The sequence below is a fragment of the Taudactylus pleione genome, unplaced genomic scaffold (genome assembly GCF_031769625.1).
Source record: "Taudactylus pleione unplaced genomic scaffold, aTauple2 ptg001020l, whole genome shotgun sequence".
Classification (NCBI taxonomy): domain Eukaryota; kingdom Metazoa; phylum Chordata; class Amphibia; order Anura; family Myobatrachidae; genus Taudactylus; species Taudactylus pleione.
In genome coordinates this window covers 1,328,737-1,347,050 of record NW_028285421.1, presented here as the reverse complement: position 1 = coordinate 1,347,050, position 18,314 = coordinate 1,328,737, and the positions used below count along the sequence as shown (strand labels likewise).

Here is an 18,314-nt window from a genome sequence, read left to right as displayed (position 1 = left end):
TCACACCAACAGTTTTTCCCTTATATTTCAAAGGGGTCACCAGCTCAGATCTCAAAAGTGTAACGAGTCTAACAGAGCCTATACTCTGTTGCCTTCCACAGTGAGTACACACAGGTGTTTTATCTATCTCAGCCTGCCGGTCAGCAGTACAGGCTAGCTGTGCAAAGAAAGATCCCCTGCGGTTGACAGAAGCAGTATCACATTGCATGGGCTCAGAGGTAAGTGAACAATTAGCTGCTATATGGCCGAAGCCACCACATCGGAAACATTGAGTCACATTAATGTCCAGTCTTTTGTGGGGCAGGAACCTTCCTGGCCTAGCAAGCCTGTCTTCAGGTTCCCCACCCTCAGTCTTAGGCACGTTCCACCACCCAGCATCCTTCTCCCAAGGAAAAGTCTTACCATTGTTGTTGGGAGTTCTCCAGTGCGACATCAGGGCTCGGTGGGGCAGACTCATCAGCTCCTCAGCTGCTACGTACCTCTCCACCAGTTCGACTAACTGGTTGGCGGACTTAGGGTTGGCATTGCGCAAGGATGCAGGTAGGGATCGCAGATACCGGTCCATTACGACTCATTCAACAATTTGTGGTCCTATCAGTGTCACTGTAGCCACTTGGTGGATAGATGGATGAGGTCGTGCATCTGCGAGTGTGGAGGTCTGTCCATTTGGAACTCCCAGCAGTGGACTCGTTGGGCATGAACAAAGGTGGTGACCCCCAAGCGAGTTAGGATCTCCCATTGCAAATTCACATAGTCCTTAGCATCAGTCAGGTATAAATCATAATAGGCTTTTTGTGGCTCCCCAGACAGAAAAGGTGCCACCAGACTTGCCCATTGCTCCTTGGGCCAACTCTCCCTTTTGGCCATTCTCTCAAACGCGGTGAGATATGCCTCCACATCATCGCCCGAAGTCCTCTTTTGTAGGAAGTGACTGGCTCCTATGGAGTGAGTGGTGGTGGGAGGACCATTATTAGCATCTCCAGGCCGGACTTCTAACTGTTGTACGACGTCTTTTAAGGCCTGGCGGGTTTCCTCTATGACAACTTGATGTTGCCTCAGGGCTTCCTCCATGGTGATTTGTTGTTGTCTCTGGGCTGCCTCCATGGCCATTAGTTGCACATTGGTGGATTCCTGCTGGGCTCTGGTAGCATCTTGCAGAGTTTTGTTGGATTGGAGCAAGGCTTAAATGATGTCCTCCATTTTACCTCCAGGTGCTGGTTGGAAGCTGAACCTTGCTTCTCTTAGCATTGGCTGACGACACCTTCAAGGATTCAACAATCACGTGTCTGCCCCTTTAAGTTTTAAAGGACAAATTTTCCTTGCTGCACTTTCCAGTGTGTGCTTGCCCGCATTCTCCACCAATTGTAACATGACTGGATTAGGGGTCCCTCTCCTTGGGTAGATGGACTCCCTCTTCACACACACAGCAGCCAGAAAAATAGTACGCCAGTCTGGAGTCTTGTGCCAACTGGTCAGCACCTGTCTTTATTGTGCTATGAAAAAGGAAAACAAAACATAAAAGTAAACGCTAGCCCGTCTGGGTGCTAACTATACAAGAGGTCCCCTCTCTAAAGAAATAGTGGGGCCTACTGCCTCCACTATCAACACAAGCACATGCACAAAACTTACAGGTATTTTCACCAAGTGTCTCTGAGCCAGCCAGCCTGCTTGCTCTCCCAGGTATGAGACACCAGCTTACAATGAGACACAGCCTATATCAGCCAGTTCCAGGTGCAGAGCCTAATGGCCCTGCTAACTGGCCAGAAATCAAAACCTGGAGTGGGTTGTGGATGAAGCCCACCCTCTCCTCACATCCACACCCCCAGATCCCAAACCGGCTTTTCTAAAAGCCGATACTCAAATCTGCTTCACTGCAGACTTTCTCCTGGGGGTTTTAGAACACATAGGTGAAAAACCTAGGATAAATGTATCTACCACTGACCACTTTACCAGTGTTCCTATCACTATATATATATATATATATATATATATATATATATATGTAAAATCTCCTGTTCCTCTTCTCCTTTCTCTCTATTTATCCTGTTCCTCTCAGCCTGTCTCTCTATTTATCCTGTTCCTCTCAGCCTGTCTCTCTATTTATCCTGTTCCTCTCAGCCTGTCTCTCTATTTATCCTGTTCCTCTCAGCCTGTCTCTCTATTTATCCTGTTCCTCTCAGCCTGTCTCTCTATTTATCCTGTTCCTCTCAGCCTGTCTCTCTATTTATCCTGTTCCTCTTTGCCTGTCTCTCTAAGTATCCTGTTCCTCTCCTGTCTCTATCCTGTTTCTCTCCTCCTGTCTCTCTATTTATCCTGTTCCTCTCCTGTCTCTCTCTATTTATCCTGTTTCTCTCCTCCTGTCTCTCTATTTATCCTGTTACTCTCCTGTCTCTCTCTATTTATCCTGTTTCTCTCCTCCTGTCTCTCTATGTATCCTGTTCCTCTCCTCCTGTCTCTCTATTTATCCTGTTCCTCTCCTCCTGTCTCTCTATTTATCTTGTTCCTCTTCTCCTGTCTCTCTATTTATCCTGTTCCTCTCCTCCTGTCTCTATTTATCCTGTTCCTCTCCTCCTGACTCTCTATTTATCCTGTTCCTCTCCTCCTGTCTCTCTATGTATCCTGTTCCTCTCCGCCTGTCTCTCTATGTATCCTGTTCCTCTCCTGTCTCTCTCTATTTATCCTGTTTCTCTCCTCCTGTCTCTCTATTTATCCCGTTCCTCTTCTCCTGTCTCTCTATTTATCCTGTTCCTCTCCTCCTGTCTCTCTAACTATCCTGTTCCTCTCCTCCTGTCTCTCTCTATTTATCCTGTTCCTCTTCTCCTGTCTCTCTATTTATCCTGTTCCTCTCCTCCTGTTTCTCTATGTATCCTGTTCCTCTCCTCCTGTTTCTCTATGTATCCTGTTCCTCTCCTCCTGTCTCTCTATGTATCCTGTTCCTCTCCTCCTGTCTCTCTATGTATCCTGTTCCTCTCCTCCTGTCTCTCTATGTATCCTGTTCCTCTCCTCCTGTCTCTCTATGTATCCTGTTCCTCTCCTCCTGTCTCTCCTTTTATCCTGTTCCTCTCCTCCTGTCTTTCCATTTATCCTGTTCCTCTCTGCCTGTCTCTCTTTTTACCCTGTTGCTCTCCTCCTGTCTCTCTATTTACCCTGTTGCTCTCTGCCTGTTTCTCTGTTTATAATCTACCTGTCATCCTTCCTATTAACATAATGAACGTATGTTTAACATCTTTCTTTCCTTGCATATTAATTTTCCTCACTAAGTTTTAATTTCTCTGACAGTCAGGATGTGTTTTCTTTTAGATATTTTGTCAAGAGAACCGAGGTGGGCTTTATGTTAAATTTGTCCATTACATCAGCGAGTTCTGGAACATGGTGGACGTTGCTGCATTGTGTTTGTTTGCTGTAGGGTTCTTCTGCAGGTGAGATTTTTTTCATAGTTAGAAAGCAAACTGTTTCTGCTTTTCTAAGCCATCACATTTTAGTAGGTCAGAGCTGTACTAACATTCAGTGTAAAACATTCATTGTAAAATCAGCAATGTTAGTTCTGCTTCCAGAAGTGGCAGCTTACAAATTCCATACTTCATAATTACAGCCCCATGGAAGAGATACCTTGGGGTAAATTTACTAAGATTCAAGATGTTTCCGATTTGCAATGAGAGTCATCTCGCTCCAGATTGCCTGAACTTGGGTGATTTAATCACTTATCTCTCAAATTTACCAATAGGTGATTTGAGGCTTAACGAGTTTGCTGATGGTGATGTAGGTCAAGTTTCTCAGGTGATTTTAAATCAAGCTCGAGTGAGTTATCTCACCTGAGATTACAGTGATTTCTCTGAACAACTCCCTAGCAAGCAGCCTACACATATCAGTGAGATATGTGTAAGCTGCTTGTGTTGTTCATGTAAAAAACAGGTTAAATGTATAAAAAAAATGACATAGGGCCCCCCAAAAGCATAACCAGCCTCGACTTGCCATCCAGTCCTGGTTCCTAAAATTACAGGGAACAAAATGAGTAGGGTTCCACCATAATTTAAGAACCAGCACCAGGCTGCAGGGCCAGTCCTGGTTTTAAATATAGGGGGAAAAAATGAGTAGAGGTCCCCCTATATTTAAAACCAGCACTGGACCCAAAACATCTGGGGTGTAATGCCACAGCACGGAGACCCTATTGCTGCGTCTCCAGGGCTCAAAGCATTATCACCCCAAGCTGCTCAGGCCAAGCTAGGAATCTCAGGGGTGGTGGGGACCCCCCAATAAAGGGTCCCCCCTCTCCTGAAACCCCAGGCTTGGTCTGAAGCACGGGGCTCTTCCCCGCGCCCCTGGGCTGTTGGTACGTGGTAATAAAGTGTAAAATAGATGGAAACTATTGTATTATACTGTGGAACTAAAGGTGACAGCATGCCTGCCCTTTGGCACTTGTGGAACTACAAGTGCCAGCAGGTGGCCAGCACCAGTACCACCATTGTAAAATAAATAGTTAAATAAAGACATGACACACACCGTAGTTAGTAAAGATTTATTACACACATACATCAATCACATATACTTACCTTCTACCAGATGTTTCTGTCCTCTTCTCCAAGCAGCAACAGGATCTCGGTGAGTATACGATCTTATTTGCAGGGCCATGCATACAGTTTCTACTTGGAGAAGAGGACAGAAACATCTGGTAGAAGATAAGTATGTGTGATTGATGTATGTGTGTAATAAATCTTTACTAGCTACAGTGTGTGTGTGTACAGTGTGACTTTCATCCAACAGTTATGAGCCTGATTTAGCATTGTAGACAAGCCTGGTGTCGGACCCATTTTGTCGGCTTTGATACCAGTGTCTGTGTTTTCCCTGCCCATCCTGAGGAACCTGAGAGTCACTGTGATGGCCAATGATCACACAGAGGGATCCATGGTTGCATCTTTTGAACTTTGTAGTGAATAACAGGGGCCGGAAGGCACCACCAGCATCAGTAGTATATTTTTGCACAGCAGCCATGTCTAAAAGCTAATCGCGTATATCTCTGATTAAGGTTGTAGAAGCAAATTCTTCTGTTAACTCTAAGTCTCTGCTAGATTGTGTCACAGGGATACGGTGTATCTGGGCCGAGTATTTCTGTCTCTGGACTATATGTTATTCTGCTTCCGTCTCATGCATATCTTCACCATCAACAAATTTCTGGGTCCAAGGATCATTATGCTTCGTCAAATGGTGAGATATATATCTGAGAAATTCCCAAAGACTATAATTGTACCTATTTATTTTTTTATCAGTATTACCCACAAGTATATATACTGTACACACATTATTTCACAGAATTGTTTAAAAAAAAATCGCCCTCTCATTTGGCCGTGACTCTTGCACATGTAGCCGTAGTTTTGTCTTATATGTTCTGCATTGAAATTTCTCCTATAATTTTGATTCCACCTGGAATCCCTCCTTTACATTACACATGGGAATTTGCCATCATTGTCCCAGCTCCTCCTATCCTTCAATTGGAGAATGGGACCTAGTATACAATAGCAGAATGATGGCAGCAATGAAGGAGAGGAAGGTTGTTTGTCTGCAAAGTCACACCTATGTACACACCTAGGCACCTATTTAGCTGCAGAAGGTTCTATTTGTCCCATTGTAATTGATTTGTGTTTGTGTTATTGATCAGTGTTTTTGTAATTGAGCAGTGTTTGTGTTATTGATCAGTGTTTTTGTAATTGAGCAGTGCTTGTGTAATTGAGCAGTGTTTGTGTAATTGATCAGTATTTGTATAATTGATCAGTGTTTGTGTTTTTGATCAGTGTTTGTGTAATTGATCAGTGTTTGTGTTTTTGATCAGTGCTTGTGTTGTTGATCAGTGTTTGTGTTGTTGATCAGTGTTTATGTTATTGATCAGTGTTTGTGTTGTTGATCAGTGCTTGTGTTGTTGATCAGTGCTTGTGTTGTTGATCAGTGTTTGTGTTGTTGATCAGTGTTTATGTTATTGATCAGTGTTTGTGTTGTTGATCAGTGTTTGTGTTGTTGATCAGTGTTTGTGTTGTTGATCAGTGCTTGTGTAATTGATCAGTGCTTGTGTTATTGATCAGTGCTTGTGTTATTGATCAGTATTTGTGTTGTTGATTTGCTTTCTCCAGGTGAAGGACATTTTACTCTTCCTCTTCCTTTTGGCTATTTTTATTATCGCCTATGGAGTTGCAAATCAGGCGATTCTAAATACTAATGAAACCAGGCTCGACTGGATCATTCGGAATGTTGTCTATTACCCATATCTAACAGTTTTCGGACAGCTTCCATCAGACGTGGACAGTAAGTTACCTGGTGCTATCTGACTGGTTATAGCTATGACTTTATATTGAAGGTAAGGGGCTTATGCTGAGTTGAACATAAGGTTATTTGTGGGGAATATGCTACATGTTTTCATGCTGTACATGCTCTGGAGCTATCTGCATGCAAGCACACTATAGAGGCACATCTGATCTTTTCTAACATAGGGTGTGTTGATGGGAATGTGCATAACAGACAGCTGGATGTAAGCATTAATATGTCTATTTCCATACTGATTTGCTGCAACTAGTAGAATGTTGTATGTTTGCACCCATAATATGACTGGTGGGTAACCTGCCAGGGAGGCACCAATAATATGACTGGCAGGTTACTGGGGCAGGAAGACACTAATAATTTGACTGGTTGGTTACCGAGGCAGGGAAGCACCAATAATATGACTGATGGGTAACCGGGGCAGGGAGGCGCCAATAATATGACTGGCAGGTTATCGGGGCAGGAAGACACTAATAATTTGACTGGTGGGTTACCGAGGCAGGGAAGCACCAATAATTTGACTGTCGGGTAACTGGGGCAGGGAGGCACCAATAGTATGACTAGCAGGTTACCAGGGTAGGAAGACACTGATAATTTGACTGGTGGGTTATTGGGACAGGGAAACACTGACAATATGACTGGCGGGTAACCGGGGCAGGGAGGAACCAATAATATGACTGGCGGGTTTCTGGGGCATGGTGACACTGATAATGAGTGACTGGTAACTGTAGGGTAATTGGAGCATGGAAGCTCCATTAACATGATTGGCATGTTACCGGGACAGGGAAGCACCAATATTATGACTTGCATGTAACTGGAATAGGGAGGCACCAATAATATGACTGGTGGGTAACCAGGGCAGGGAAGCACTGATAATATGACTGGAGGGTTATCATGACAGGTAGGTACTGATAATATGACTGGTGGGTTACCGGGGCAGGAAGGCACCAATAATATTACTGGTGCATAACTGGGGCAGGGAAACATTGATAATATGACTGGCGGGTTACCCTGACATGGAGGCACTGATAATATGACTGGTGGGTTACCGGTCCAGGGAGGCACTGATAATATGGCTGGCATGTTACCAGGGAAGGGAGGCACCACACTTTGCGGACATTCCAGTGGAGGATCAAGCAAGTCCTATTTCTTTCCAACTCAGCATTAGGCCCAGAGTGTCCGGCTGTACGTAGATGACACACAAGAAGTAGATGATAATAATAGAATTGTATTTTTCATTAGGTTTGTACTTTGACCCTACACAATGTACCCAGAATGGCACTGATCCTACTTTGCCTAAATGTGTTTATAATGATGGCTCTGGCAACCCATTATTTCCAGGATGGCTGACCATGATTCTATTGTGCTTGTATCTCCTTCTTGCCAACATTCTTCTGCTCAACATGTTGATTGCAATGATCAGGTAAAAATTCCTCCATGATTTGTCTGCTATGGTTCTCATATAAATTGTGTCTTTTACTGCCAATGAGACATGTATTTTGGGACAGAACACTAGTAGGGTGTGATATATCTAATAACTCAGGCAGGATAATGTGTATTGTAGAGGTGAGCGGTTTGGATTCCTTGGAATCCAAACACATCTGAACATTGGGAATCCGAGTAGATCTGCCTGACTCAGATTCCACTTCAAGACAAAGGCCCTCATTCAGAGCCGTACGCTCTGAGCAGAGCGCACGCTCTGAATGAGGGCCGGGCTCCATTTTCATGGAGCGTCCTCCTGGACGCTCGTATAGCTGTGGGTCACCACCCACAGGCTATATGAGCGTGCATTTTGATGGCCGCGATGGTCGTGACCATCGCGACCATCGAAATTGCGAGCCGGAGCCTGCGGTTGAGGTTTTCAACCGCAAGCTCCGGAGTGATTTTGGCTCTATCAGAGCCAAAATCACTCCCACTGACATCACTAGTGATGTCAGTGGGCCGGCTTCTGACGGGAGGCGTTCCCGTGGGAACGCCCCCATCAGGGAGGCACGCCCACCAAAGGGGGCGTGCTGTCAATCAACATTGACAGCACGCCCCCTTTGATCGGACACAACGAGCGAAGGAAAGTCCTTCGCTCGTCATGTCTGGCGCATGCGCACGACGGAGCTCCCTCCGTCGTGCGCATGCTCAGTGCAGACCATCGACCCACTTGCGAGCGGACAGCCGCTCGCGAGTGGGTCTGAATCAGGCCCAAAGTGTCAAATTCTTGTGGGATTTGAAGTCTATATAAGGCACAATGGACAGGACTCAGCACAATTTCCTTGTTAAGCACACTGCTGTATGATGTGCTGTACTCTTCTATATAGGCTGTGCTGTTGTGTATTACTGTATATAAGGGGGTGCACGCTGCCGTGCTGTACTCTGCTGTATAGGCTGTGCGCTTAGTTAATGTGTATATAGGGGGTGTAAGCTGCTGTGCTGTGCTGTACTCTGCTGTATAGGCTGTTTCCAGACTTTCAAGTCACAAGTGGCTGTGCTGCTTTGTTAATGTGTAGTGTAAAGGGGATGAACTCTGCTATATGCTGTGCTGTACTCTGCTGTATAAGCTGTGTCCAGTGTCCACACTCACAAATCACAAGTGGCTTTGCCTCTTAGTCAATATGTATAGGGGGTGCACGCTGCTGTACTCTGTTTTATTGGCTGGGCATTGGCTAGACTCCATTAGTAAGACATTCATATGCATATATAAGCCCTGTGACTCCACATAGTTTAAATAGAGCTGCAACTGCGACATAAAAAAAATTCAAAAATTTTTTTTTAAATTGTATTGTTTGTACTGTTTGGTGTGCTTTGTTTAGTTCACATACATATACACAGTCGAGTCACATTATTATCACCACCTCCTACATTTGACATTGGCAACGCATAGCTCATGATGTACGTCATGTTCCATGCGCTGGCTTGGTGGGTATATAAGGTGTGCGATAGGCCGGCTGCACACATATCACTCATTGCTGTCATGGGTAAAAGGGGCGATTTATCCGAGTTGCAATATGGGACGATTATCCTCTTTTGGGCCAAGTGTGGCAGTATTTCTGAAACAGCGCAGTTTGTGACCTGTTCACGTGCTGCTGTGGTGAAGGTGTATCGTGAATGGACAAATTACACCGTTACTTATAACTGACATGGGAACTGTGAAGCACCATGTGCCGTTGATGTGAGAGGTGAATGTCGGCTACAAAGGTGCATGAGGGCTGACCGACATGACCAACATGCTACACTGGAGCAGCTCACCATCAAAATGAACCTGGGGCCACCAGACGTGAGTCTAAAATGACAGCTCAGCAAACCCTGCTGTGTATGGGGCTCTGAAGCAAATGGATGGTCACTGCCTCTATACTAATGAAGGTGCATCAGCAGAAAAGGCTTCAATTGTCACAGCTGTTTCAGAATTGGACCTCCGCTGATTGAGGAAGGGTTGCCTTCTCCGATGTGTCGTGTTTCATGCTTCATTAAATGGATGGATGTTGGAGTGTCAGGCAAGAAACATCGGAGAACAAACACCCTGCGACCATTGCTGGAAGAACACAAGCTGGTGGTGGCAGCGTCATGGTCTGGGGGATGTTTTCATGGCGTTCTCTGGGCCCACTCATCCATGTGGAAGGCGCCCTCAGCTGATCTGGTTATGAATCCATCCTTGCAGAGCACGCACACCCATACATGCTGATTGTCTTCCCTGTGGCGGATGGGATCTTCCAGCAAGACAACGCGACATGTTACACGGCTAGTAATGTCCGACAGTGGTTGGACAAGCACGACCAAGACTTCCGAGTACTTTCATGGTCCACTAATTCCCTGGACTTGAATCCAATTGAACATCAGTGGGACCACCTCGATCATTGTGTTCGCTCTATGGAAACTCCACCACACACCCTCTAGCAGCTGTGGGAGGCACTGCAGTCAGCATGGCTCCAGATACCTGTGCCAATGTACCAGCACCTTACTGAGTCACTCCCAGCCCGTATAGTAGCTGTCCATGCTGCACACGGCGGTTACTCTGACTATTATCTGCTGGTCATAATAATGTGACTCAACTGTGTCTAAGCCCTGTGACTCCAGATCATGCAGAAATACAGCTGCACCATAAAAATTAAAAAAATAATTGTATTGTTTGTTGCACTTTGCTCAAGTGCATATATAAAGCCCTGTGGCTATAGTCCACGCAGGAATAGAGCTGCGCCATCAAAAAAAATAAATAATTGTATTTGTTGTACTGTTCTATGTGCTTTATTTTGCTCACATACATATATAAGCCACGCAGTGATCTGCGAATTGAAAAATGGATAACGTTCCATTTAGAGAAGAGCAACCAAATACTGTTGCTGCAGATGCTGCCACCAGTAATGATGACAATGCTAGTTTTTCAACGTCATCTACTAAAGCCGATGCTCAAGGGCACAGATGGTCTAAGTCAGGGCCTCTGAATGAAAAAAATATATATATACACTGCTAAAGAAAAATACATCTAATAATAGGAATGTGTGGTGCAGAAAAACATAAAATTGCCAACATGCCATTCATCACATTCAGTGGCAAGGACTTACTGAGGCCTTGGACTTTATTTATGGAGTGGTGGTTCTGCAAGTGTCAGTCAGACATCTTCCTCTGCCTCTCATGATGATACAAGACCTCATCACTGAGTGTAGAATAGGTGTTAAAAAATGAAAAAGTGGTTATAGAGTAATGCGCTCACCCCTTATTGGTGTATATATGGGGGTGTTTTGTCCTGTATATTAGCTAGATAGTGGTATTAATATCAGTGGTTTGTTCTATATACAGAACTTACAGAGTATGTATCTCTACAGACAATTGTGGTGTAAATGCCAATTTATTGGAAGATTTCCATAGTTATGGTACAAAGATTATTTGTCACATGCATGCACATGGTAGTGCATTATCATTACATATGAAGGATAAGCATAAACAGCATAAAGAAAGTTTAACACTGGTATACAGTGTCTGTGCACAAATTGATAGGTAAATGTGTATAGTCGGTAGCAGAGAATGGTGTCTCATTCTGCTGCTATAAAAAATAAAAAAAATCAGATGGTAGTACCTCAGTCACTTGGAATGGCATCAGAGCAATGGTGCTGTGCTGTGCTGGAGTTCTCATTGGCTCCTTAATAGGGAATGCAGCAAAACGGCTCACCTGTAGGGCAGACCGCAGGGCATCGACCTCTATTTGGAGCCTGCTGGTTGGATTGGTGCCACCGCAGATTGCCCTGTTGTGAGCTCCACACGGGGTTCCTGGTCCTTCCTCTCTCATGTATGCAGGCTTAGATTCCACTCTTAGCAGTCTGCTCAACCACTTCCGGGTCTTGCTTTGGTCACATGACACAGCTCTGGGTGTTTTTCAGAGGTGGAGGTTTGTGAGTAACTGCAGGTAGTGTAGGATGCCTTGTATTGTCCCAATGCGTTTCAGCCCTATAGACCTTGCCCTTGGGGTGTGCAATAGTGGTGCATCCACCATGGTCTGTTTAAATAACTGGTATGTCCTCCATTATTTTTTTTTTATTGGGTCTGCCTCGTGTTTGATTGGTGTTTAAAGGTGTCAATCAAATGTCAGAGCCTGGGTGAAATGTGTCTTAGATTCTAGTTTGTTCCAGTGGCCATTTTGTTGTAGGCTCCATATACAGTTTATACTGTGAAAAAGTGTTAGGGGTTAATCAGCCATTTTTGGAGAGTTCTTTAGAATCCAGTGGTGGCTGTATACATTGTTATATGTTCTAAAACACAGGCTAGTATTATTGTATACATACCTCCCAACTGTCCCGCATTCAGCGGGACAGTCATGGTTTTTCTGAGACTGTCCTGCTGTCCCACCTGCGGGCTGCAGTGTCCTGCGGTAGGGGGGAAGTTGGGGGAAGCATACACCGCTGCTCTGCACAGCAGAGCAGAGGGTATGCAGAGTGACATGTGCACAGTATCTATTCACAGCACGGGGGGAAGCCCGGGGGCAGCCTGGAGATACTAGTCATACCCCTTAGTGATGTAAATGAGGTCTTGCCATCAGGCCACACCTCCTTTATGATCAGGTCATGCCCCCTTTTTGGCCTTCAGCGTGCGGAAGTCCCAATCTTCTGTGGAGCATGTTGGGAGGTATGTTATATACATGGTGGTAGGTTGCTATATGGAAAACACAGAATAATTAATCTGATTCTTATAAATAGGAAAAACAAGGTCCTTTATGTTAGTGTGGGCGACAATGTAATATTAGTAAAGTTTAAACTGGGTATTGCAGTAGGGACACATTATAAGTTCTCTCTTGGTTTAATGCGACAGTTGTAAGAACATAATTTCATTACAATATAAAAATGCTGAGGATGCTGGTTGAGAAAAATAATGAAAATAAATTAAATCTAACAATAAAAAATAAAATAAAATATTGTAATAAAAAAAAATTACAATGAAAAATAGAAGGGATCTAGTCACATACAGTATATGATTATTGTATTTATTTACATATAATGAATCTAATTTTATTATCCAGATTTAGCCCTTTTGGGGCTAGTGTGTCTAATTCGATAATGCATCTCAATCCTTCTTTGTTAATGAGCTTGGTGTAGTCTCCCCCTCTCCATCTTTGTTTGACTTCCTTAAGTTGAAAGAATTGCAGTGATTTTGGGTTACATTCGTGGTGTTTTTTGTAATGTGCCGAGAGTGGGTGGTCCTCCATCCTCCTTTTGTATGTTGCGAATATGTTCGCAAACTCTTTTTTTTAAGTGGTCTAATTGTTCTGCCCACATATAACTTAGGGCAGGGGCATAGTAATGTATATATTACCCCCTTCATTTGGCATGTGATTCTATACTTGATTTTGGAGGTTACATTATTGCCGGGGAAGTGATTGATATTGTCAGTTTTGTACTTCTTTTGCCTGTGGTTACGTATGCCCTGCATGTTCCACATTGGTAGAACCCTCCTGTTCTGATATTGTCTATTTGTAGTGTGACTTGGGTTTGGGTACTCTCTGGGAATGTGATTATTGACTATTTTCATCTTGATATCTGGTGCTTTGTGGAAGATTACAGTCAGTTTTGGTGGGAGTATTTCAGCAAGTGATTCATCCTGTAGTAGGACATGCCAGTGCTTGTTAATGATGTGTTTTATCTGAATAGCTTATTGGTTGTACTGAGTGATGAAATAGATACTATTGTTTGCTTCTGTAGTTGTCTTATTGGGTTTGTAATGTAAAAGGGGCCCTCTCTCTCCTTCTACACTGTTCCTCTTGCTTGCTCTATTAGCTTCCTGATATATTTTTTTAGATTAATTTTTCTTGCAAGTTGTCCCCTTGTTTGTCAAAGTCACTTATTTTAGAGCAATTGCATCCTAATCTTTTAAATTGTCTAAGTGGGATGTTTTGTAACCAATTTGGGTGGTGGCCACTTGAGGCTAAGATTAAGCTGTTGACATCAACAGTCTTATGGAAGGTGTTGGTGTGATTCTGGATATCTTCAATGAAAATATTGAAGTCAAGGAATTCAACTGAGGATTTACTGTAGTGTGACATGAATATGAGGTTGTTTGGATTGTCATTGATGTAAGAAAGGAATTTGGTGAAGGAATCTTCATGTCCATTCCAAATGAAGAGTATGTCATCTATATATCTTACCCAGAGGACGAGGTTTGCTCCAAGCTCACTATGGGACCAGATGTAGTTGTTGTCCCATGTGCTCATAAAGAGATTTGAGTAGCTTTGTGCAAATTTCATCCTGATTGCAGTCCCAATAATCTGTAGATAGTGATTGTTTTCAAACCATACACAGTTGTGGTTGAGGATAAAAGGGTTGCAATCTGTAATTAATTAATTCTGGTTGTCAGTCATACTGGAATCTTTGCTCAGATGGTTGTGGATGCTGGTGATGCCCTTTTCATGATTTATGACTGAATACAGCAATGTGACATCACTTGTTACTAGCCAATAATTGGTGTCCCAGTTGATAGTTTGTAGTTTGGTCAGGATGTCCGTTGTCTTTTATATAGGATTTTTGTGTTTTGATGTAAGGCTGTAATAATGTGTCCACATATCGAGAAAGGTTGGATGTAAGGGAATCTATTCCTGACACTATTGGCAGTTGTGTGGGGTTTTTATGTACCTTAGACAGGTAGTGAAAAACAGGGATGATTGGGTGTTTTATGTCAAGATATGCATGTTCTTGGGTTGTGAGAATACCAATCAGATTCTACTTAACATTTAACTAGCACCTTCTAGAAGATAATAGCTAGAATCTGATTGGTTGCTATGGGCAACATCTCTCTTAAAACTCACTTCTAAAAACTCTCACTTTAGTAAATTTACCCCTAAGTGTGTCCACAAGTGCAATGTGTAAGCCTGACATTTATGATACCATTGTACTCGCAGAGAAGCCGACTTCCACCATTTGTGTACCCTCTACAAATGTGGAGATGAGCAGCACAAATATAGCTGATGACATACAAATTGAGGATTCCACTGAGGAAGTTCAAGAGGATGAGGGGGATATTTATGTAGCCGATGCCAGTGCAAATTAGGGTGTTGAGGATGAGGATGTTGTGTATGTAAGTCAGGCACCAGTGGAAGCAGCTCTTAGCCATGATAAGAGGATGGCCATTATCATGCCTGGGCATAGGACCAAGAAATCCACCTCTTATGTGTAGAATTATTTTTACCTAAATCCTAGTATTAAACAAGATTTTGTGCTTAGTGCTATACCTAATATATTGGATGTAATGTTAACAAAGGATGTGTACCCAGTGCTATGTCTACATCGTATGTGTACAGGTAACATGTTGAGGAAAAACAATAATAATACAGAGGAGTTGGGACAATGTTATTTTAAAAATGTGTTTTATTTTAAGCTAGGAGACACAATGCTCCAAAAGGTGTGACAAAGTGCACACTTGGTCCAGGAGGGTCTATTAAAATTTCCCAAATGATGAGTGCTGGTAGAGAAGTCAGTTGGCTCCTTTAGGGTGCCACTCTCCATAGTGTCTTTGAGACTAAACTCTCTTATTCACCTGTGGAGCAAACCAACCTTCCCCACTCTTAATGTTACTGATGAGTCAGTATCTGTAACTATGGTGATCAGTGAGTCCTTCAAGTCCGTCACTATCAAAAAAGTCTTGCTGCCACTGTGGACTGTCTGTGCTGCAAATGGGCTACTCAGGAAGCCTTTTATGAAAAGGACCTTTACCGAATGGGGAGATATTGTACGTCACCCCTGCACATCAGAGTTTGTTATAAGAAGTCTCCAGCCGTGGTGTCCCCCACTATGACTTACCCATGCCTCTTGTAGTTAATCCGGCAGTACAGCCATGGCCAAAAGTTTTGAGAATGACACAATTATTGGTTTTCACAAAGTTTGGTGCTTTAGTGTTTTTAGACCTTTTTGGCAGATGTTATGAAATGCTTGTAATTTTACCTCAGTATACCATAATAAGTGTTAATTGTAATTGTCAATAAAAGCCTTTAAGTTTATGCAAAGAGTCAATATTTGCAGTGTTGACCCATCTTTTTCAAGACCTCTGCAATTCACCATCACATGGTGTCAATCAACTTCTGGGCCACACACTGACTGATGGCCGCCCATACTTGCCTAATCAATGCTTGGAGTTTGTCAGAATTTGTGGGTTTTTGTTTGTCCACCAGCCTCTTGAGTATTGACCAAAAGTTCTCGATGGGATTAAGCTCTGGGGAGTTTCCTGGCCATGAACCCAATATGTTTTGTGTCATCTATTTTCTGATGTATTTGTAGTTATGAGATGTATTTGGTAATGAGATAAGAATGAAATATTGTGTTTTCTATTGAATAATGTGATGACCGCTCCTTGTACAGATTTTAGTTTGAGTAGAACATGGTGTAATTTCAGTGTTTGTACTTTTTCCTTTCTTCCTGTCCCAGTAACACATTCGGAGTTGTTGAGAATCAGACAGATCAGGTCTGGAAGTTCCATCGCTTTGGTCTAATAAAAGAATACAATGAGCGCCCGGCGGCTCCACCACCACTTAACCTGTTTTATTATTCGTACCTTGTCCTGAAACACGCCATTTATAAACCACCGACACAAGACTGCAATGTCCAGAGTGAGTATGAAACCACCTTTGCCGTGGGATTAAGCATATATGTGTAATCTCTGTAATAATCAGGAGGGAGAAACTGTCACACATTGTCCTTGCAGGGCGTGAGCTAGATAAAGAGTCATCGCTGCTGTCCTGGGAATCTTACATGAAGGACAACTACCAGCAGAAGAAGCAACAGCAAGAACAGGAGAGCCAGGAATATCTGGTGAAGGAAACAGCCGAGAGGTAAAATCTCCTTGTACTTACCTAATGTTATTACATAGGACACATTTCATTCATTACTGTACTAATACTCTCACTAGTGTACAGATCTCTGGGGAAGGATATAAGCAGCTAACTTTAAGTCCCATTTCTAGTGGGAACATTTGGTCACGCAGTTCAGGTGTAGGGTTATAGATAATGAGCTGCCTGCTGATTCCTTTATCTTTATTTCTGTGCTGTGCCCGTAACACCCAACACAAGAAGAAAAGAGGAAAGTGACTTGTACATGGGGAAATTATATCACAGCTTTTATTAATGAATTCAAACTTGTTCAATTGAGGATGTTGGTGAAAGCAAACAGATGGGACAGCAGACAACATCAACATGTTGGCCTCATGAGATGCCTGCAAGTCCTCACTCCCAGCTTCCTTGGCTAAGCCAGTCACCTATGCGCTGATTTTCCTGTGTATGTTTCCTACCATTACATTGACACGGTGGGCTACCCATGTGAATTGCCATGGATGCAGCTGTAGTGACCTCTCTTGCTGAATGGCCTAAAGGAGTAGCTGGTGACAGCATGACCACCAAGCAAGATCTTAATGGTCTACCATCTGGCACCCTGCTGTGACCCAAAGATACCTGTAACCCTAGCCAGCAAATGTGGGCAGCCTAATAAATTGCTCAATAAATTTGGCATGTGTGTATGAGGGGGGATTGATACATTGGAAGATGAGAGCTAACCCCTCCATCCTGCTCAAGATCGCTGAGCCTATTTGAGTCTCATTTGGAAGAAATGAAAAGAGATCTTTGAGCCAATTTGAGTCTTGTTTGGAGGAAAAATGTGAAGCCCTTCCCACCATCATACTTGTGATGACTGGCTGAGGTTTCTCTCAACCTTTGTGCTGTAACCCACTTGTGTCTTCCCCAGATCTTATGTATTTATTGTGTCCACTAGCCTGCCATCTGCCTAGCTTTTTTATGGTTGTATCCACTGTTTCTATAACAACTGTGGTAGCAGCGACTTTGTGGAATGAATGAATGAATCAAACTACTAGATTCACCTTTTGAATAATGCTGTGATTTGGAAGAGCTGATATGTCTCTGTGGGCTAGGAAATAGGGCTGGTATTGGGTCAGATGGCTGCAAAGTCCTTTACCAACTTTACTAGGCATGTCAAATTATCCCATCAGGCTGGTTGGTTTTAGATGTTTGCATTCTATGTGAAATGGAATTGCTGATGATGGTAACATTGCGGGCTAGCATGCTGACCATTGTAGCATGCCTGGAGGGGGCAATTGGCTATTCCTGAATGCCCCAAAGAAGGCCATGGCAAAAGCAGCTATAAATAATGTAGCCTGTTAACCTTGCACTGTTGCAAGAATATGTTTTTTTTAACTGGCTTGAAATTGGTTATCTAGTTGCACAGGCTTGATGCATGCCCTTCCCTTAAGGATTCAACTTATCAAGAAAACCCTTGTAATATCTTCAGTGTTCTGTACCTTGGTAAATAAGGAAATGGCTGCAACTGTGGCATGGGCAGAGGACTTGGCATTGCCTGAGCATTGCATCTGGGCTAGAAGTGTGAGGAGTGTGGTCACCCAGATCTTTTCTAGCCCACTGCATGATAAGCTTTCCAGGTGCATTGGGTAAAGGACTCCACTATGAGTGCCAATATGGTCTGTCAAACATGATGTGGGCAAATGACACCTGGTAATTGGGTGCTGGAGTAGACTTTCTGAATGCTGGT

At 43.3% G+C, this 18,314-nt stretch overlaps 1 protein-coding gene across 1 annotated transcript in view; it reads left to right on the top strand.

Annotated features, from left to right (window-relative positions):
- Positions 1-18,314, top strand: part of LOC148454263 (transient receptor potential cation channel subfamily M member 2-like) — a 188,307-nt gene that overhangs the window by 164,529 nt on the left and 5,464 nt on the right. Inside the window, exons 15-20 of the mRNA XM_088461126.1 lie at positions 3,301-3,419; positions 5,067-5,202; positions 6,120-6,291; positions 7,546-7,726; positions 16,188-16,369; positions 16,465-16,591. Of these exons, the coding sequence (XP_088317252.1) occupies positions 3,301-3,419; positions 5,067-5,202; positions 6,120-6,291; positions 7,546-7,726; positions 16,188-16,369; positions 16,465-16,591 (917 nt within the window). The remainder of the gene's footprint in view (positions 1-3,300; positions 3,420-5,066; positions 5,203-6,119; positions 6,292-7,545; positions 7,727-16,187; positions 16,370-16,464; positions 16,592-18,314) is intronic.